Below are 21,829 nucleotides of genomic sequence, written 5' to 3' on the forward strand. Positions count from 1 at the left end.
GCCGGTGGAATAGAGGAAGTTTATTGCCTCTCCAGGATACAGCACAGCACAGATGGAATCTGGTCACAGAGCTGGGCTAGGATGCCTCAGCCCCCCTTGAGATGGGGGAGACTGGGCCCCTAAACTCCAGCCCCTTCCCCTAGGCTCTCCTCCATGCTCTCAGACAGTAACTAACTAAATTCCCTTCCAGCCCTGCCCCCCAGTCAGGGCAGCATTCCACCTTCCTTTGTTCCTCTCCATGGGGGATGTCTGGCCACTGGTTCAACAAGTTTGGCACTACCTTTGCATAGTGAGGTTTTCCCTGCTGGGTCTTGCTCCAGACAGCAGGGGTCACCACAGCCCAGCAAGTACCCCCACTACGTCACAGCTTCTACTCCCAGTAATTCCTGGCCCACAAAGCCAACGGTGGGTTCTGGCCCATCCTGGACCTCAGGAACCTCAATGCCTTTTATCGCCAAAGCCAAGTTCAAGATGGTGACCCTGGTGTCTATCATCTCCTCTCTAAATCCCAGAGATTGGTATGCTGCCCTTGATCAAAAATTACTGCCCACCCCCATTTTAGAAGTGGCCCCAGTTGACTTGAAGTGCGGAGCCCCTTGCAGGGCAGGAGGAGACTGATTGGCCTGGAGCCGGGGGGGGGGCGGGGGGAGCACGCAGTCTCCTCCCACCTTACCCTGCCCTACAAAGAGTGCACGGGGGGAGCGTCTAAGTGCTGTGCGCTCCTTGCTGAGCAGGGCGGGAGAAGACTGCATGCTTCCCCCCACCTGCAGGCCCTGATTGACCTGGGGGCAAGGGAGCAGCAGGCCCTCTGCCGGCCAAATCAACTTGCGGGTGGGTCGGATCCAGCCCCTGGAGGCCCTTTTGCTCACCCCTAATCTAAAAGATGCCTACTTCCATATTTCCATTGCACCGTAGCACAGGTGCTTCCTCCGCTTTACGGTGGGCTAGGTCCACTATCAGTTTATGGCCCTCCCTTTTGGCATTTTCACAGACCCTCTGGTCTTCATGAAGTGCATGGCCATTGTCACTGCCCCCGTGAGATAGTGGGGTGTCCAGGTGTTCCCCTACCTGGCTGACTAACTTCTTCAAGGCTGTTCCTCAGATAAGGTGCAGGCTCACATCACTGAGGCTGCTCCTGAATGTGACCAAGTTGACCCAGGTCCCCATGCAGGTGATAGAGTGTGTGGGTGCCAGCCTAGACACTACATCCACCAGGGCTTCCCTCCCCAGGTACCGTTTTCTGGTAATCAATGTGACCATCCAAGCATTCCCAATGAACACAGCCAGGGTCTGCATACGTCTCGTGGGTCTGATGGCCACATGCACCTATTTCATCCAACACATCAGCCTCCACATACACCCACTGCAGATATGGTGTGCGCATACCCACAACCTGTCCTTCCATCCGTGTGACAGAGTAGTAACAGTTCCCCCCGACGTCCTTCACTCCCTGGATTGATGGACCCAGAAGGAGGTGGTCTGCACGCCCATTATCCAGGCCTCTGCTGATCCTTTGGTTAGTGATGGACTCGTCAGACACTGGTGGGGGGGGGGTACATCTTGGGGACATGTGGATACAAGATACATAGTCCAAGACAATCTCTCCCTGCTTAACAATGTCAGGAAGCTGTAAGCAGTTCACCTCACCTTGCAGCTTTCGTCCCTTGGCTCAGGGGCATGATGGTCCTCATTCTCTTTGACAACACATTGGCAGTCTCATATATCAAGAGCTACTTCCCCTATGCCAGGAAGCCCTTCAGTTATGGAAACTATGCTTCGGGGCAAACATTCACGCAGTTACCTCCTATCTCCCAGGGTCCAAGAGCACTCTGGTGGTCCTCTGAATTTTCTGCAATTGAGGATTTCCCCTTCTGCACCTGTTTCCACCTGTCAGAATAGGAAGTGCATGAACTTCTGCTCCTTCATGGGGTGGTGGCGGTGCTCCCTGGGAGACATGTTACTTATTCCTTGGACCGAGGGCCTATTTTACGTATTCCTGCTGTTCCCACTAGTCTACAGGGTGCTTCTGCGAGTTCAGGAATTCAAGGCATCCTGGCTTGGCCCAGTCAGCACTGGTTCATGTCCCTCCTGAGCCTGTCCTGCTAGAGGCTGATTTGGCTCTTCTGCTGGACCTGGATCTTATTACGCAGGACTTGAGCAGGCTTCATTACCCAAACCTGCAATCCCTGCATCTCATGACATAGAAGCTGCATGGCTGACAACAGCGGAGCTGCAGTGCTTGGAGCATATGCAGGAGGTCCTGCTGGGAAGTAGAAAACCTTCAAGTAGGGCCCAGTGGAAGCACTTCTCTGTTTGGACTACCCAGAAGGAGATATCACCTGTGGATATCATCCTGCTGGTCCTGGACTACCTTCTAGATCTCAGACTACAGGGGTTATCCTCAATTAGGGTACACCTGGTGGCTATTTCCACCTTGCACCTGGGCTCCAGGGACAAGTCCGCAAGTCTTCAAGGACTGATAGTGAACAGGTTTTTGAAAGGCTTGGGCAGGCTTTATCCACACATCCATCAGCCCAGCCCGTCCCTCAGTGGAACCTCAACCTAGTCCTGACCAAGCTCATAGGACCTCCCTTCGAACTCCTGGCAATGCACTCACTGCTGCACCTTTCTTGGAAGGTTTCCTTTTTTGTGGCTCTCACATCGGTCAAGCACGTGTCCGAACTAAGAGCCCTCACTTTGGACCCCCATATATGGTTTTCTTCAAGGACAAGGTCAGGTTACATCCCCATCCCACCTTCCTTCCTAAGGCGGTGTCTAACTTCCGCATCTCAGAACATTTTCCTCCCAGTATTTTAATCTAAGCCCTATCAGAGGGTAAAGAACAGGTGTTACACACTTTAGATATTGAGAGCTTTAGCCTTTTATTTAGAAAGAACAAAGTCCTTCCATAAGTCTCCCCAGCTCTTTGTAACAATAGCAGAACCATTGAAGGGGCAGCTGGTCTCTGCACAAAGGATCTCCTCCTCGATCACAGCCTGTATCAGGGAGTGCTATGGGCTGGTGGGGTACCAGCTTTTATAAACCTTTATCATATTCTTCCCACCCCCCTGCCTCCCTTAGTCTCCTCTTTTCTAAGCTGAAAAGTCCCAAGTCTTTTTAATCTCTTTTCATATGGCACCCATTCCAATCCCCTAATAATTTTTGTTGCCCTTTTCTGAACCTTTTCCAATGCCAATATAACTTTTTTGAGATGAGGCGACCACAGCCGTATGCAGTATTCAAGATGTGGATGTACCATTGTTTTATATAGAGGCAATAAGATATTCTCTATCCCTTTTTTAATGATTCCTAACTTTGTTTGCTTTTTTGACTTGCTGCACATTGAGTGGATGTTTTCAGAGAACTATCCACAATGACTCCAAGATCTCTCTCTTCGGTAATCGTAGCCAAATTAGTCCCCATAATATTGTATGTATAGTTGGGATTATTTTTTCCAACTTTGCATTTATCAACATTAAAATTAATTTGCCATATTGGTGCCCAATCAGCTTGTTTTGTAAGATCCTTTAGAAGCTCTTCTCAGTTTGCTTTCTTCTTAACTATCTTGAGCAGCTTAGTATAATCTGCAAATTTTGCCACCTCACTGTGGGTATGTCTACTCTACAAAGTTAGTTCGAACTAACGGACGTTAGTTCGAACTAACTTTCATAGGCGCTACACTAGCGCTCCGTTAGTTCGAATTTAATTCGAACTAACGGAGCGCTTAGTTCGAAGTTGGTAATCCTTATTCCACGAGGATTAAGCCTAGTTCGAACTTACTAGTTCGAATTAAGGGCTGTGTAGCCCCTTAATTCGAACTAGTGGGAGGCTAGCCCTCCCCAGGTTTCCCTGGTGGCCACTCTGGCCAACACCAGGGAAACTCATCTGCCCCCTCCCGGCCCCGGACCCCTTAAAGGGGCACGGGCTGGCTACGATTCCCGTGCCAGGTGCAAGCCTGCCAGCACCCAGCCAGCAGACCCTGCACCTGGCACGGATCGAGCCAGTCACCCAATGCCCCCCAGCCCTCCCCCTCTTCCCGGGACCAGGCTGGCGGCTCCGGGGAGCTTGCCCGGGACCGCAAGAGGCGGGCACCCACCTGGGCTAGTGCGGACATCATGGACCTCATCCACGATCTCCGCACTAGGCACAGGAAAGTGGCCAGCTTGGGCAGGAGAGCTGCCAGCCTGGCCACCCAGGAGCAGGTGTGCATGAAAATCAAGGGGGTCCACTGAGACCCCCCGACCCTGAGCCCTGAGCTTACAATGGCCGTCCTGGGTCAGACCAAAGGTCCATCTAGCCCAGTAGCCTGTCTGCCAACAGCGACCAACCCTAGGGACCCTGGAGGGGATGGACCGAAGACAGTGACCAAGCCATTTGTCTCGTGCCATCCCTCTCCTGCCTTCCATAAACCTTGGCCAGGGACACCAATCCTACCCCCTGTCTAATAGCACTCCATGGACCCAACCTCCATGACTTGATCTCACTTCCCTTTAAACTCTGTTCTAGTTCTAGCCTTCACTGCCTCCTGCAGCAAGGAGTTCCACAGGTTGACTCTTTGCTTTGTGAAGAACAACTTTCTGTTACTAGTTTGAAGCCTGTTACTCATTCCTTTCCTTTGGTGTCCTCTAGTCCTTCTTTATGGGAACTAATGAAGAACTTTTCTGTATGCACCCTCTCCACCCAGCTCCTGCTTTTGGAGACCTCTATCCTGTCCCCCCTCCATCTCCTCTTTTCTAAGCTGAAAAGTCCCAGTCTCTTTAGCCTCTCTTCATATGGGACCTGTTCCCAACCCCTGATCATTTTAGTTGCCCTCCCCTCTCCCAGCCTCTCTCTTCCTCTCTCCCACCTCCTTTTCCTAGTCTCGTTCAATAAAGACAGATTTCATTTTTGAACACAATTGTCCTTTATTTTGTACATCAAGAAAAGGGGCTAGGGAAGGGTAAGTGGAAGGAGGTGAGGGAGGAATGGGGGCACGAGCCCCCGATGGGGAGGACTGGGCTGGCTCTGCCGGCTTTTGGGGTGGAACCTCTTCTGCAGCCCCCCGATTGCCCCCTCTCCCCAGATGGCAGCCTGCGGCAAGTGCAGCTGGGCTGATGGCCGAGTGCTGTGATATACCCAGTGTGGGTACTCCGGGCACTCCAAGCCAGGACTGCTTTGCAAGCGGGGCACCCCTGAGAACTGTCTGTCCAGGGTGGGGGTCGGGACCCTTTGAGCGCAGCCATCGGCTAGCCTGAGACAGCATCTCCATGCTCTAAGTCCTCCTCTGATGCCCTGCTGGCACTGCTTCTGGCCATCCGTAAGCCTGGTTCAGGGTCCACTTAATGTGGACATGCTAGTTTGAATTAGCAAAACGCTAATTCGAACTAGTTTTTTAGTCTAGATCCGTTAGTTCGAACTAAGTTAGTTCGAATTAACGTTGTAGTGTAGACATACCCTTTTTCACCTATTTATAAATGATCAGGTAAATAGGATTGGTCCCGGTATGGATCCTTGGGAGACACCACTAGTTACCCCTCTCCATTCTGAAAACTGACCATTTATTCCTACCCTTTGTTTCCTGTCTTTTAACCAGTTATCAATCCATCGAAGGATCTTTCCTCTTATCCCATGACAATTTACTCAAGAGCCTTTGGTGAGGGACCTTGTCAAAGGCTTTCTGAAAATCTAAGTACACTGTGTCTACTGGATTCCCCTCATCCACATGTTTGCTGACTGCCTCAAAGAACTCTAGCAGATTAGTAAGGCATGATTTCCTTTCACAGAGTCCATGCTGACTTTTCCCCAACAAATTATGTTCATCTGTGTGTCTGACGATGCTATTCTTAACTGTAATTTCAGACTTACTGGTCCGTAATTGCCAGAATCACCTCTAGAGCCCTTTTTTAAATATTGGTGTCACATTAGCTATCTTCCAGTCATTAGGTACAGGAGCTGATTGAAAGGATAGGTTACAAACCATAGTTACTAGCTCTGAAATTTCCCATTTGAGTTTTCAGAACTCTTGGGTGAATCTAGTCCTGGTTACTTGTTACTATTTAATTCATTAATTTGTTCCAAAACCACCTCTAACGATTCCTCAGATTTGTCATCTAAAAAGAATGGCTCAAGTTTATAGATGTCCCTAAACACCCTCAGCTGTGAAGACTGAAGCAAAGAATTCATTTAGTTTCTGTGCAATAACATTCTTTGAGTCTTCCTTTAGCATCCCAATCATCCCACTGGCTGTTTAGCAGGCTGCCTGTCCTCACATTTCTGATTCCCCTTTCCTTCAGGTCCCACTGTGGATTCCTTTTCTGTTGCTGTCTTCCCTAAATAAAAATGTATGATTTAAGAACAATAGTCTCTTTATTGATTGCAGAGGTGGGGTAGGGTACTACAGGCAACCACACTGAAGGCAGGAGCACCTTGTTGAGAGCAATGTGCATGACTCTCAAAACTGTCCATTTATAAAAAATAATTTCAAAACCTCTCTGATTTATGCTGTGCTCTCCTATCACCTGAGATCTTATCGGGCTACTTAAAATCCCTGGCTAGGCGCTCTGCCACAACCCCCCTCCTTGCCCCACACCCTGCCAGACAACTTTTCCTCTTGATCTCACAAATATTATGACGCATACATCAGGCTGCCACCACAAAGAGAATGCAGCATTCATTGAGGTCTAACCTAGTCAGTAGACTCCTAAACCTTCCCTTTACATGCCCAAAAGCACATTCTGTACTAGCTCAGGCTGTAGTTGAACTGCTCCTTACTGTCTAGGCTGCCCATTCATGGCTTCCTGAGCCGTGGGAGCAGGAAGTAGGCTGGGTTTCCAGGGATCACTATTGACATTTCTATCTCTCTAATTCTAATTTTCAGATCTGGGAAAAGTTCCATCATGTAGCTTCCTGAAGGGGCAGTTCTTAAAGATGCATGCATCATGCACCTTTTCCAATAATCCCATGTGGTCAGTGAAATGGTCCTTACAATCCACCAGTGCCTACAGTACTATGGAGAAGTGCCCCTTGCAGTTTATGTACTCCTTGGCAAAGTGCTCGGGTGCTGAGATGTAGAGATGTGCATTCTGTCTATTACCCCACCATTGTTAGGAAACCCTACTGCAGCAAAGCCCTCCACTGTGGCATCCATATTTCTCAGTGGCACTACCCTCCTTAATGGAATCACATTGATTGTTTTGGCTACTTCGGTAACAACCCTCACTGTAGATTTTCCCTCTCCAAATTGATTCTCAACTGACCAGAAGCTAAGTGGCACAAGCACTGTGGGATAGCTACCCCCAATGCATCACTCACAATGGCAGTCTCCCTCTTGGGGATGTGCTACTTCAAATTACATTGAATTCTTGCACACAGCAGGGACATGGACCTTTGACTTCACAAAAATGTGTGGTAAGAAATCAACCTTAATAAATTTGACCTTATCTTGATGTGTAGACATGGCCTTAGAAAAGTTGGTATATGCTGTGCAGAGAGTACATTATCTGGTACTCACAAAGCCAAGATCAGGGAGAAGACTTAGGAAAAGGTGATGCAAGATACTAAAGGATGACAAATTTTGGATTCATCTTAGGAGATAGAGTTCTTGTTGAGTGTAAGAGAAAAAACAGAAGCTGCCCATCCATACAGGACAAGGTGAAAAGAATTCTTAAGTATAGATTGTGTTGGGTGAGAGTAATCTGTTTGCCTGGATTTGTTTGTGTTCATCCTGGTCAAGTAAAAAAAAAATACTTTTGGTATACTCTTTTCTGGCTGTATTAAAAACAAGTGGTTTTCTTTGCATTGTAATCTGCAGATAGAAGCAATAGCTAGATGGAATATTTTTCTCTATGGCCCATAGGTGGCACTCTCCATGCACATTTGGAGATTTGCTAGAGCCAGTTTTGCTATACCTTAAATTTACTTAAAAGACAGGACTATGCAGCATTTTAAAGACGAACAAGATGGTTTATTAGGTGATGAGCTTCTGTGGGCCAGACCCACTTCCTCAGATAAATTGTGGAAGAAAATTGGCATGACCAAAGGGATACAATCAAAAAAAGTGAACATCTAAAATTGACATCAGATTTTAGAACAGAGGGGGAGGTGAGTGTCTATGAGCTAATGATATTAGAGGTGATAATTGGAGAAGCGATCTTTGTAATGGGTAAGGTAGTTTGTTAAGGATGCTACCTTAAAGATGCTAACTACCTTACCCATTACAAAGATAGCTCACTCCTGAGGTCTCTTCCAACCCTAGGATTCTATGAGGTGCAGTTGTGCCAATGTAGCACTTCAAGGCTGTGTCTAGACTGCATCCCTTTTAAAATGAAGGATAAGGGATCTTTCAGAAAAGGCTTTATTTTCCAAAAGATCCGCGTCTAGACTGGTGCTTTTTCTGGCAAAGCTCCAAGCCGGAAAAAAGCAGCAGCCACTTTTATGCTAATGAAGTGGGGGGATTTAAATCCCTGCTTCATTTGCAATTGTGATATGTCTAATTTGCATCCCTTTTCCGTAAAAGGGATGCAGTCTAGAAAGCCCGGCTACGTCTATACTGGCGCCCTTTTCCGGAAATGCTTAAAATGGAACAGTTTTTCCATTATAAGTATTTCCGGAAAAGTGCGTCTACATGGGCAGGATGCTTTTCCGGAAAAGCGTCCGTGCCAATGTAGATGCGCTTTTCCAGAAAAAATCCCCAATCGTCATTTTCGTGATCGGGGCTTTTTTCCGGAAAAGACTACTGTGCTGTCTACAGTGGCCCTTTTCCAGAACAGTTTTTCCGGAAAAGGACTTTTGCCCGAACGGGAGCAGCATAGTTTTTCCAGAAAAACACTGACAATTTTACAGTAGATCATCATTGCTTTTCCAGAAAAGCAAGTGGCCAGTGTAGACAGCTCGCAGCTTATTCCGGAAAAGTGGCTGCTTTTCAGGAATAAGTGGCCCAGTGTATACACAGCCCCCTAGTGTTGTCCTGCATTAAGGCCTTGCTACTGTTCAGCAAACTAGTAGCAACTAGTATGATAAGGCATCTATCATCACTAGGGCCTCAGGCATGACTGTAATACCAGTTAGTAGTACTGTGGCACCTAAGGGTACCTCTAGACTACAGGGTTTTGTCGACAGAAGTTTCGTCAACAGATACTGTCGAGAAAGCTTCTGTCGAGAAAGAGCGTCTAGACTACATCCAGTTCTGTCGACAAAGCAAGCCGTTTTGTCAACATAACAGTGTGGATGCAAAGGACAGTATAGATGCAATAATGCCTTCTATCGACAGAACTCTGTCGATGAAAGGCATTATTCCTCGTAGAATGAGGTTTACATACGTCAACAAAATTGCTGAGTTTTGTCAACATAACTCAAAGGCAGTGTGGACACAGGTATAGTTTTGTCGACAGAAGTCCACTTTTGTAGACAAAACTCTGTAGTCTAGACACATCCTTAGAGACTAACTTTAATATATAATCATGTGCTTTCATGCATAAAACCCAACTCAGACAAAATGAGTTTGAGCTCATCTCATCTAATGAAGCAGGTTTTGCCCACGCAAGCTCATGATATATTTATATTTTTATGAGCCTCTAAAGTGTCTGAGAACTTCTCATTTTTAAAGTTAGAGATTAACATGGCTACCCCCTCTGAAACTTGTAATACAATTTGTCACAAGGCAGCTTAGGTAAAGGAGTGAGTTCTGAGGGTGAATTTGAAGGAGATAAGTGATTGACTGTACAAGAAAGTAGGTATTTCAGGTGTCATGACTGAACTCAAATAATCCCTGTATTTTTTCACAGAAGGCACTTTTACTAAAAATAATTCATGCACATCAAACCAATTGTAATAACTTATATTCTTTATCAGAAAGCTTCTCATAAGTTTAAAACGCTGGGGCTACATCTACACTGCAGGCTTTTTGCACAAGAGTTCTTGTGCAAAAGGTCTTGCACAAGAGTGCATCCACACTGCCACATGCTTTTGCACAAGAGCATCCATGGCAGTGTAGATGCTCTTACGCAAGAAAGCTCTGATGGCCATTTTAGCCATAGGGATTTCTTGTGCAAGAAACCCTGTTCCTGTCTACACTGGCCTTTTTGCACAAGAGGGCTTATTCCTTGTGAGGAAGAGGAATAATTCTTGCACAAGAAGCCCTCTGTTCTGATGCCTTACTTTAAATTTACTTGTGCAAGAACACACATGCAGTGTAGACACTCCACACATTTTTGTGCAAGAACGGCTGTTCTTGTGCAGAAAGCCTGCAGTGTACATGTAGCCTTAGTTTTGGTGTTGACTAACTTCTGGGAAGCTTGAAGTGAAATCTGTTTGCCTGGATTTGTTTGTGTTCATCCTGGTCTCTCTAGAGCTGCTTCTGAGTATTGGCCTGTTGACTACTTTTTTATTATTCCTTTATTTTTAACTGAGGATGTGTCTTAGACTATGTTCTATTTTCAAAAGATATGCAAATTCTATGGGAATTCTTCTAATCTCACTTTCAAAAGCAGATCTTTCTGAAGTGAAAGTAGTCTGGATGCGTTTTTTTCAGAAAAAACTTTCAAAAAAAACACTTCCTTAAAAAATGAGGTTTAAGTTTTTTCAAAAAAGGGTTTTTTCCTGAAAAAAAAACACATCCAGACTACTTTCACTTTTGAAAGATCCACTTTCGAAAGTGAGATCAGAAGATATGCACATTCCACAGGAATTTGCATATCCTCTTTCAAAAATAGCTGTTTGGAGGGAAAAAACACAGGAGAATTACACATATTGGCTGACAATTAAGGAAAAGGTAAATCAAATTTAGAATACAGCAACTTTGATTGTGAACCTTTACAGGGGTGGGAGACTTTTTTGCGTTGGGGGTCACTGGCCTCCCAAAAAAAAATCAGTCAGGGGCCACAATCAAGTGATTAAAAACCACACAACCTGATGTGGCCCCTGGCTGAAACAAACTCCCCACATTCCCCTCCCACACCAATGCCTGGGGAGGAGATGGGACCAGCCTAATAGGTTTTATATGCTCCAGTCTTGGAGGGGGAGGGGGACTGGAGTGCCAGTGCTGGGGAGGCCTCTGAGTGTCAGGGGCCAGGTCCAGGCAAACTGGGGGCTGCATCCAGTCTCAAGGACTGAGGTACTCCACCCCTTAAGTGACAACTAAATTCTACATCCTGCCCAAGATAGTTTTCAAAAGTATTTGATGGTATTGCCACTATGTTGTAAGATGTTTGACTCACTAATCAGAACTATCCTGCTCTTACAAGGATCAATTCTTCCCTGAAACAGGTGTGAGTAACTGACCTACAGTAAGAGGGGGAGAGAGAATGAGTCCATCCTTATCTAATCCTTCAACTGCATATCAAACAGTTTCTCTTTGTGGGCTGCTGCTCTTTCCTTTTATAATACAATAAAGTGTCAGATCAGAGAGCATGTTTATATTACTTTGGAGTGGAAAAGAATAAAGGCAGTTTCTGTGGGGGACTTGAAAAGGACTGCATGGATTTCCCCCCATCAGAGCTGCTGGAAATCTTCTCCTTCCCTCTCCAACACTCACCTCTTCCTGCCTTTGTCAGGGAAGTGTTAGATCTGACACCTTTACCGTAAATTCAGAAATGCAGATTTTGAAATGCTATAGCATCAGAGGATGTAAACTTTCTAAGAACTTAATTTGTGTATTAAAAAAACCCTATTTTAGCACATTTCTAAAATGCTTTTGACACTTCAGGGGCTAAGTTGCATTGCTTTGGCCCAGGTGATTTTTCTTAAATAAAAATTGAGAATAATGAACAGAAAAAGTACATTTTCCTCCTTTCAGGAAGGGCAGAGTACATACACTTGGTTTCTGTTGATAATTATACCCCAGTTTTCTGGCTTTATTGAAAGAGCAGACAGAAGGCCTTAGTTAGCATGCCTAAAACTAAAACCACTACCCATTCCTGCTGTTTGAGTTTTATTGTGGACAACTTCTCCACAATGCACACTGGGTACTTGCATAGTTACAAGGATAATAGATCACTCCCTCAGTGCTGCTAAAAACAAGTATACAATGATAATCTATAAGCTTTACAAAAAAGCCTTTATATATTTTATACAAGGTGTACAAGTACATCTACTGCTGTAACATGCTAAAGTGGGTTAAATATGTGCCTGGCAGTACTTTCTCCCTTCAGCTATAGCTAAATGAAGCACATGCTGTGGGAGAGAAAATATAGTGGGTATATATGAGATTAGGGAAATCACACTATTTACCCTCAAGCTTTCCTTCTGTAAGACTTATAGGGCAAAGCTTTTTTACTTTGATTTACAGGGCAATGACTCTTATTAGCTACAAAATTCACTACTGAACCAAAGCTGGCATGTCTTCTGTCATGTTTCTATCACACAAGTGTCAGGATTTGCACTTTACTTTCACAAGGCCCTCAGAAGAGCCCTAACCAAGTCTTTTTATCTCATCGAAATGAAATCAAGCTGATCTGCCCCAGCAGTTTCCCCAGGCTGCCAAGCACCTCCCTGCTGCCAGGGAATCTCCCTGCAAGCAGTACACTTGGAGGAGCTGGAGGAAAACCATTACAAGAGTAGTTTGTTGGACATGCATGACTGATAGAGAAAATGTTCCAACACACATGAATGCACAGGACTTCACCAGAAGTATCTCATGCAAGTGAATGCAACCTACACTCAATTATACAACTCTGTTTAAGCTGCAGGGGGTACTGTGCACATCTTCACTACCTTGGCACAGGTTAGATTTGTCTTCCATTTTCTGCCCTGCTGGCTGGTGAATTCTGGACTAGGGCTTTAAAATGCTGGGCATTTTTGTTGCTGTGGTGAGGAAATAGCCTATGGTTTTACCTTCCCTCAAGAGAATCTTACAAGTGAATCATTTGCCAGAGCCTAATGTTTTTAATGTTCAATTTATCTTTGAGCACTCACTATAATGCTTTGCTACTATTAGTACTAGTGAACAGTGGCTAAGAATAAAATGTTCAGAATGCAGGTATTATTGGAGGGCAATCACTTCTTTTAAACAAATCTGGAATCACATTCACTCTGTGAAATGAGTTTCCAAGAGATGTCATTTGTGCTTAGGGTGTTACTTTTAGTTGAACTGTCCATGCCACTACTTCCATTTACACATCAAAACACCATCCTCCCTCTCTAAAGCAGAAAGGTCTTTACAGGCAGTACTCTCACCTCTTTTGAGAAGTGCTGCTCTGCTTGCTAGTTCAAAGGCAGGTGAGAATTTTAGCACAACTAGGGAAAACAAACAACTCAGCTGTGAAAAAACACCCACATCAGATAATTTAAAGAAAGTTACAAAACAGAGGTCTACCAATAATTTAGGTATCCAATTTTATTGTTCACAGGGTTATTAACAAAAGAAAATTACATGTTTTCATCACCATGTACTTATTGTGCTTCCTCTCCTAGCTGGTTCTATTCTTAAATACCTCCACATGTACTAAGGAAGCAACATCACAATACTTTTCCTAACAACAGAGCTGTGAAAGGTAATATCTTAGTATAAATAACCTATATCTTCCAAAAAATAGGAACACTGAGGTGTATGACCTTGTATACATGAATGCTGGTGCTCCAGAGGTCATTAAGTATTTTCTTTTTGGAGAAAATTTTCAAATCTATTTCACACACTTCAACATCTGTCAATCCTTATAGCAGAATACAGGTAAAGAGACACAAGCAGATCAACTGCCTAGTACTCAAGTTAGAACTACAGCATTACAAAAAAGACTTAATTGGGGAAATCAAGTTAAGTAGTTGCTTGAGAATGGCAGTCACACAACCACTCCCAGGAATTTTAGTATCCTAAAGTCAACCTACAATACCACTACCTTGGTTTCCTTCAATATCCTAAGCATCTTTCAGTATTAAACAAAAACATTCAACTTCCAATACCTAAGCTAGCTATGCTTAGTACGAGAATTAAGTGCTAAATTACCAGTATTTTTCCACAATAGATAAAAATGTGTTAATACCAAACAATTTGGAACTGGATTTTTAATTTTAAAGTGGTCAGAAGTGTGTTACACTCCAAAATACATGCGATCATTTGTGAATACAATATTTTATTAAAGATTAAAAATAAAACATTTGACACCCTAATATACATAAAGTCACAAACTCAAATGTGCTAAAAGCAAAATGTGCATAAACACTCATTTCTAAAAGGCACCCTGCCACCAATATTAAATGTTTGTCTAATTCCAACTGATCTCTAGTTTACTCTTCCTTCACTGAAGGCAAGATTCCAGACCACTAAATAATAAAAGACAATAACCACACCAATCCCTTTCAGGGATCTTTACTTTCACTATAATGCTTAAAATTGTGCATGCACACTTACGTGATATACCTCATTGGTTAACCACCAAGGTATAAAATGCACAAGGGCTTTTTGTTTACAGAAAAAGGAAGTGATATTGAGGCCTTTTATAAGGGCCAAAAGGATGAGACAAGCATGTGAAATACCATTGTGCATCCACCAAAGAGCTTTGCGAACAAAAAAAAAAAATCTTCTCCCCTCCCAACACTCCAAACTTTCCAAAAACAATCCAACAGTTACCAAACATCTCTCACACTGCTGAATGTTAACACATTTAACAATTAACCTGTCAGGGTCTGACAGTGTAAGAGTGCCATCTCTGCAGTCCTGAAATACAGTAATGGTAGACACACCCAATGCACCATCTGAAAGCCCCACTGTCTATTCCAATGGCTGTAAGGAGAACACAGTGCTCAAGTATTCCCCCATTACTAGGTAGATATCTGCTGATTCCTGTGCAGTTTTCTGTATTTACCAAGGTCTCCACATAGATTTGGCAAAGCTAGGGGAAGGCACATTGCATGTCCGGGAACTGTCCAGTCCAGTGGGGGAGGTCGGACTTTGCTCGGCCTCCGTCTCTTCCAGATCAGAACAGGTCTCCTCACTGGAGGACGGGGAAAGAAGAGCTGTAGGGGGGCTGGCCAGGCTCAGAGCTGCAGAGGACACCCCGGTGGGCTGGGAGAGGCCCTCAATGCCAGGCCAGAGGCTGATGGAAGGCTCTGACAAAACGTCCGCAATCAGGTCCTGGAGGCTGCCTTCGTTAAGCGGCATGGACTCCAGCAGGTGGTTGAGCAGCTGGGCGGCGAGGGTGGCATCCATGCCCGGGTAGCTGGAGACGAAGGTATGGACTTCGTGCATGCACTGAATGTACCCGGCTGCAAACCGCTCGCTGGCCTCCCGGTGCAACTTGTCGCTTTCTGCAGCAGCGCCCACAAGAGAACACACACAGCGGGAGTGAGGGGGCGCCCCGTCCCCCGCCCCGCCCCCTCCCCGCTCGGCGGGGCACTCACCGCGCGACCGGCTCTGCAGCGCGCCCTGCACCCGCCTCACGGTCAGCTCCAGCACCTCGGCGTTCTCCATCTTGGCCTGAAACTGCCGCCGGCGCGGCGAGAGAGGAGAGCGATCAGCCCCGCGCCTGGCCCGGCCCGCCCGGCCCCGCCCGCTGCCTACCTCGGTGCCGGCCAGGAGCAGCCGCAGCTCCCGCAGGCTCTCGTTAATCCGCGCGCGCCGCTGCTTCTCCACCAGCGGCTTCCGGGCCTGGGGAGAAGGGGAAACGCACATTGCACCGAGCGCCGCGGCTCCACCTGCGGCCCCGCTCCCCGCCCGGCCCGGCCCGCTCACCTTCCTGTCCCCTCGCGCCTCACAGGCGCCCTCCTCCTCCCGGCTGGGCCGGCTCTTGCTGCTTCGCGAGGACGGGGCCATGGCGGAGCGCGGCTCAAACGCCGCGGGCGGGGGAGGGGCGCGGGAGGAGGCGGCAGCTGGCAACTGGATCACACAGGCAGCCCGAGATTCCCCCGCCCCTCCCCGTGGCGCCGCTCCCCGGCCTTACTTATAGCCTCTGATTTGCATGTCAATGAGACCATTGGTCACTGCGAGCCGGGAGAAGCCGTAGCGATGAGCGAACTGACCAATGGGAGACCGGCGCTTTGTCTAGCCAGAGGCGTTCTGAATCTCCTCTAGTGCGGAGGAGGGAGGGGAGGCTAGGCGAGAGGGCTGGGAAGGGCAGGATGCTCGAGGTTGGATGGCGTTGGTTGGGGTCATCCCCTGCCTGCTTTTTTGTGTCGATTGTAATGGGATTCACTCAGCAGTGGGAACAAACTACCCTGTATATAGGATGGGATTCAATCTGAACTCCAGCAGAGTACTCCAATTGAAGTCTTTGCTCAAGTGGGGAAGGAAGCTCAGACATGTGAAAAGGGATGGGAACACTGGCACCAAGCCCTATGTTTCTTGAGGAAACTACTCCCTCTTCTGTTCCCACGAGCCATCTGGTACTGCTTGTCCAGCACCTTTGGGCCTGACCCTTGGCCAAACCAGAGAATTTACTGAACCACTCTGCTGAACCAAGGGAGGTAAATATTGCCTAGCAGCATTACCAACTCTTCCTCTGCTTGCTGTGCTCTTAGAATTAGAGCTAAATAATAGCATGGAACACTGAGAACCAGGATTAGTGGCTATGAACAAACAGTTTACAATACCGTTACTGCAGATCATAAGTCTATTGTTCATAAGGGATATTATTATCTTTGGCACTAATAAAGTCCCCTAAACCCTTTCTATTGTTATCAACAAATCTTCCAGGCTACATCATGAACATATAACAGTTACCATTTTCTAGAATTCATGCTACATTTCCAAAGGTGTTCACAATTAAATTGCTGCCAAATTTTCATAATTCCACGAACAAAAAACCTCAAAAAACCAGCAGAAATCTCTTTCGCTCTATTTATTAGATATTAGGAACCAATTTCCAGTTACTTTATTGGTATGTGTACTTTACAGTGTATTATAAATCTCCCTGACAACTGTTTCTTAACAGTATTCATGTTATTAAAGGCATAAAAAAGTAAGAGATCTGTTGTAATCAACAATGTGGGTGTGAAGAAGGCTAAATTGTGCAAGTAGGAAAGCAGATACAGATATTTGGAGGAAAATGCCATGGGTCCAGGCTTCAAGTCCTTACTTAATCTAAACTCCAATTAAAGTCAATGACTTAGGAGTAGGCCCTCATAAGAATTCAATATTATGAGAAATGTGAATATTTACATACAATCATAGACTAATTTAAATTTTTTCTAGGTGATGTTTGTCTTTTGAATACTTGATTTATTTAGCAATTACCATGAAACAGCATGTGTATTCTTCAAAATCAGACTGATCATCAAGTCAGACATTGAAATTCTATAAAGAATCATGATCCAATGTATTTGCAACACATTTGAAAAATTCCTCCCTTCCTTTCTGGATTTTGTTGCCTTTTCTGTTCCTTAACCTAAAGAATGTGTCTTTGTGAATGTAACTTGATGCTGATGACAGTTGGCAGCTGCAGTCCCCTCAACAGACTGAATCAAATAAAAAGCATTAGGTCTTGTCCCCAAGGAGAGCGACAGGTGTTTGCTCTCACTTCTTTGTTTCCTTCTTTTTCCTTGTTGGTAATGTATGTCATATTTTGACTATCTAAGAAAATGAGATGCATCTCGTGTGTGTGTAATCAACATCTTAGGCACAAAAAGACAAATGCATAGATATATGCTAGTACCTGTATCTGTCTGCCTCTCTGTATGTGTTCTGCATAACACTCTTCATTTCTGCTCAGTACTACATGGCTGTGACTAGACTGGCCAGTTTTTCCGGAAAATCCGCCGCTTTTCCAGAAAAACTTGCCAGCTGTCTACACTGGCCGCTTGAATTTCCAAAAAAGCACTGACGATCTCATGTAAGATTGTCAGTGTTTTTCTGGAAAAACTATGCTGCTCCCATTCGGGCAAAAGTCCTTTTGCGCAAAAGGGCCAGTGTAGACAGCTGAGATTTGTTTTCTGCAAAAAAGCCCCGATTGCAAAAATGGCGATCGGGGCTTTTTTGCGGAAAAGCGCGTCTAGATTGGCACAGACGCTTTTCCGCAAAAAGTGCTTTTGTGCTTTTGCGGAAAAGCATCCGTGCCAATCTAGACGCTCTGTTCAGAAAATGCTTTTAACTGAAAACTTTTCATGCCAGTCTAGACGTAGCCCTAGGCTGTGTTTATACTGGCAAGTTATTCCGGAAAATCAACTGCTTTTCCGGAAAAGCTTTGCCACTCCCATTCGGGCAAAAGTCCTTTTTCTGGAAAACTGTTCTGGAAAAGGGCCAGTGTAGACAGCAAGCTAGCGCTTTTCCGAAAAAGCAGAAGAAACGGAAAAAAGTGGATTGGATACCTGGAGACCCCGTAGGAGCCCTGGACTTCCTGGTAACCCAAGCTTCTAAAGCAGTTGCAGGCTGCTGAGTGCACGTGGCAGGAGTGTGCCTCAGCCCTGTGGCCCGAGCTCTGCCACAGCGCCCCTGCCCTGCTCAGCCAGCATCAGAAGCCAGCCATGGCAGCGCCTGCTGGTGAGTCCCCTGCACCCCCAGCTCAGGAGGCCCCCAGGGGCTGCAAAAGGCAGGCTCCCTCCTGGACCCCCAGGGAGCTGGAGACCCTCCTAGACCTCTGGCAGGAGGAGGAGGGTCTCCATGACATCCGGTCCCGGCGCTGGAATGTCGATATCTTTGTCTGGATGGCCGAGGCTCTGAGCCAACAGGGACACTCTGCCCGGAACAGTGAGCAAGTCCGGGCAAAGGTGAAAGAGCTCTGGCTGGGGTACGTGCGGGCCAGCGAGGGCAGGGGGGCAGGACCAGACACCTGCCCCCGTTACGACCGGCTGCATGCCATCCTCGGGCAGCCAGCCCTGCAAGGCCCGGATGTGCCTGTTGACACCTGTCAGCGCCCCCCCGTCATCCGAACCACCGAGGCAGGGGAGGAAGAGCACAGCATCAGCGCTTCGGGAGAGGAGGCCAGCGTTGCCACCCAGCAGGCCCCCTCCAGCAGCTCCTCCAAGGCCGGGGAAGGATCCACTGGTGAGTCTTTGCAGTTTGCACTCACAAGGGCGGAGGGTGGCGGGGGGGGGGGGGAGCCAGGCACCCGGAGGGGGGACGGGGAGAGCATGTCACTCAGGCCACGTGAGCTGCACGCTGTGTAGCATTAGACAGCAAGCAGCACGTGCAACCCCGTGCAGCCTGGTGACCGAGCGGCACGTGGTTGCGGTAGGCAGCTGCAGGGCACGCCTGGGACCGTGCTGCTCACACACATTCGGCGGGACCAGGGGGAAGGATGGATGCTGGCTGGGACCAGCCAGGGCCCCAGGGACTCAGCCCAGAGCCCGCACCTCCGCCAAGGGTGCAGCACAGAGAACGGCACACTGTCCCATGCCTGGCTGTGAGGCACAGCCAGCTGCTCTTGGGTACGCCGCAGCGTCACGGTCCTGTGACCATGCCCCACCGAGCCCCTCGCCTGCTCCCGGTGCCTTGACTGGCTCCCCAAGGGAAGTCCCCACCGTGGCCACACATGTCCCTGGGCTACTGGGGTTGTGGGAGGGATAGTGGGAGGGAGAAGGCCCGCCCTGAGTTTTGCTGCAAGGATGGGACACACCTGCCCCCCAGTCACTCTTCTGGTTCTGTCCAGGAGATATCCCACACGATGGGATCTGAGAACCCAGACCACCTCTGCCAGATGTGCTTTCAGGCACTGTGTGGGGATGCATCTCGCTCCCTGTCAAACACCAGTGATTAGCCCAAAGCTTCACAGTCTCCACCAGCAGGGAGTTCCATGGGTGTACGCAACACAAGCACCCTCCCGCCCTCCATGGGGCCAGGACACAGACCGGTGGTTACAATACTAGAGGAGGACCCTACTCCAGGGGCGGTCCTCCTTGCAAACATACAACACGGGGGGCAAGGGAGGAACCGAGTGGGCCCAAGCCACACAACTGTGGGGTCACCTGTGCTCAGGAGTGGAGGGCATGAGGTGTGGGGACAGTGGACGGCCTGCCTGACTGACCCATCCTTTCTTCTTTTCCCTGCAGCGGGATGGAGCTCAAGACCTTCCAGTCCGGCAGCAGCGGCACCCCCAGCTGGCCAACCCTGGAGGCGCAGGCTCCGACACCGGGACCAGCTGCTTCGCCGCCACATTGTAGCGGTGGAGGCAATCCAGGGCTCCATTCATGATCGTGTGCAGGGGGACCTGCAGTGGCGGCAGGAGGCCTGGGGTGCCTTCTAGGCACAGTGTACAAGGATGGCTGACTCCATGGCCATCCTCACTACGCACTTTGTGCACGCCGTGCACTATGGCATGGCCGTACCCTATGACCCCACCATCTCTCCCGTAGCACTGCCCATGCCCCTGCAATGGCCCCTGCTCCTATGCCCCCAGCTCCTGCCCCTGCTCCTGCCGCCCCTGCTCCTATGCCCCCAGCTCCTGCCCACCTCTCCGTGCAGCCTGCCCCGATGCAGCCTGCCCCGCATGTGCAGGTCCGCCCCCGAAGAAGCGCTCGCAGGGGCCACCCGTACCAGTAGCACCTCCCCCTCCCTGTTCCAGTTGAAGGTCTCCTCCCCCTCCCCCTTGTAAATAAAAAGTCTATTGTTCAGTTGATTCTTGTGTTGGTTATTGTGTTACTCGAGGTAACTGTAAGAAATGATTTGAGATGCCAATTAGCCACCTAAATTTAAAAGGGTTACAAACTGTGGACACCAAATTCTGTATCTATCACCGGGGGTCCCTTTTTAAGTGGTCATTGGTTTGTGGCGCATAAATAAATACTGAGACTTTTCAGTAGAATTTAAACCACTAACTATATTTAACATAGATAACAAACAAGCAAGAACGGTTAAAAGACTCACACTAAAGATTATGTAACATAGTCTAGGCGCAGGGAGGATGATTGTTAGTTGTGACAGGGCGCCTGCCCTGCACTGGGCCTTTAAGCCCCAGGCTCAGGCCCGAGCCTGAGGGAAGCTGGAAGACCAGCTGAGATGGTTAGACTAATGAGCTCAGCTGCCAGCTATAAAAGGAGAGGCCCAGTTGCTGGAAGGGGGAGTGCAGGGCTGACTGCAGAGGCAGCAGGAGCTCCTGGGAGGGATACAGCTGCAGGAGACGGACTGGAGAGGGAAGCTCTCCCTCAGCAGTTGCCGGGGATGCCAGGAGAGGCCTGGAGGAAGGCAGAGGCAAGTTGGTGTCACCTGGAGACTACCTGCCCGAGGGGACACCGGCCTGGAGATCGCAGCCAGCTGGGCAAGGCCAGGTAGGAAGTGGCCCAGGGCAGGAGCGGGAGGCGCCCCTCTTGGCCTGAGAGCCTTGGTGGGTTTTGGCTAGTTAGCCCCACCGAGGGAGTGACCCTATACCTGGTCACTCACAGGGCCCTGGGCCGGGACCCGGTGGAGTAGGGTGGGCCCGGGTCCCCCTACCGGGGGGGTGCCCAGCTATGACGAGAATCCGTTTGTGGACTCGGCCTGTTTAAAGGGCCAGTATAAACTGCTGTGAAGCTGATGATGAGCAACCCATACAGACTGTAACTTGCCCTGAGATGGGCCATGTGAAGACAGTCAGGGGGCACTGAGGCTACTGGGGGGGTGTGCGCCCCGTGACATTAGTGTTGCTGGCAACCTCAATCCTTTGGTCCTTCCGGGCCTTGGGAGAGGAACAGCCAGGAGATCCCTTGACGGAAGATGAGGGCGAAGCTGGCAACCTCAATCCTTTGGTCCTTCCGGGCCTCAGGAGAGGAACAGCCAGGAGATCCCTCGAAGATGACTGGAATCAGGTATGCTGACTTGAACCTTCCGCTCGAACCCCGAATCCTCTTCCCTGTTCTTTGGGACAGGCGATGGTGGCCTAAGCGCTAGCCTAAACTAAAAAGAAACACCCTAACTACGTCCGACGCACCCGACGAACAGTCACGATGACGGCCGATGTGCTTGGAACCGACGCTTTACAATTGGGGGGAGAGGGTGGGGAAGGGATGGGAGGGA

The 21,829-nt window shown here is 48.1% G+C and overlaps 2 protein-coding genes across 4 annotated transcripts in view; one reads left to right on the top strand and one right to left on the bottom strand.

Annotated features, from left to right (window-relative positions):
• Window positions 1-13,291: 13,291 nt before the first annotated feature.
• Window positions 13,292-15,927, bottom strand: HES6 (hes family bHLH transcription factor 6). Of its 2 annotated transcripts, XM_075937518.2 has the most exons (4): window positions 15,641-15,924; window positions 15,470-15,556; window positions 15,310-15,391; window positions 13,292-15,216 (listed from the first exon to the last, which is right to left on the bottom strand). In XM_075937518.2, exons 1-4 carry the CDS (start codon window positions 15,719-15,721, stop codon window positions 14,771-14,773), a joined length of 696 nt encoding a protein of 231 aa, XP_075793633.1. In that variant the 5' UTR covers window positions 15,722-15,924; the 3' UTR covers window positions 13,292-14,770. The 2 variants fall into 2 exon arrangements, with proteins under 2 accessions (XP_075793633.1, XP_075793632.1); XM_075937517.2 differs by having other exon boundaries at window positions 15,310-15,556; window positions 15,641-15,927.
• Window positions 15,928-17,950: 2,023 nt separating this feature from the next.
• The window catches only part of LOC142830745 (uncharacterized), a 54,835-nt gene continuing 50,956 nt past the window's right edge, over window positions 17,951-21,829 (top strand). For both annotated transcript variants that reach the window (XM_075937499.2, XM_075937500.2), the window contains exons 1-2: window positions 17,951-18,886; window positions 19,891-21,105. In XM_075937499.2, coding sequence (XP_075793614.2) covers window positions 18,367-18,886; window positions 19,891-20,084 — 714 coding nt within the window. In that variant the 5' untranslated portion in view covers window positions 17,951-18,366 and the 3' untranslated portion in view covers window positions 20,085-21,105. The remainder of the gene's footprint in view (window positions 18,887-19,890; window positions 21,106-21,829) is intronic.

This window comes from Pelodiscus sinensis, chromosome 10 (genome assembly GCF_052426305.1).
Source record: "Pelodiscus sinensis isolate ZL-2025 chromosome 10, ASM5242630v1, whole genome shotgun sequence".
Taxonomy (NCBI): domain Eukaryota; kingdom Metazoa; phylum Chordata; order Testudines; family Trionychidae; genus Pelodiscus; species Pelodiscus sinensis.

Coding starts and splice junctions, on each gene's coding strand:
- HES6 (XM_075937517.2), bottom strand. CDS start 15,721: ATGGCCCCGTCCTCGCGAAGCAGCAAGAGCCGGCCCAGCCGGGAGGAG. Junction 15,557..15,640: donor AGGCGCGAGGGGACAGGAAG/GTGAGCGGGCCG, acceptor CCTTCTCCCCAG/GCCCGGAAGCCGCTGGTGGA. Junction 15,217..15,309: donor GCTGCAGAGCCGGTCGCGCG/GTGAGTGCCCCG, acceptor GCGCTGCTGCAG/AAAGCGACAAGTTGCACCGG.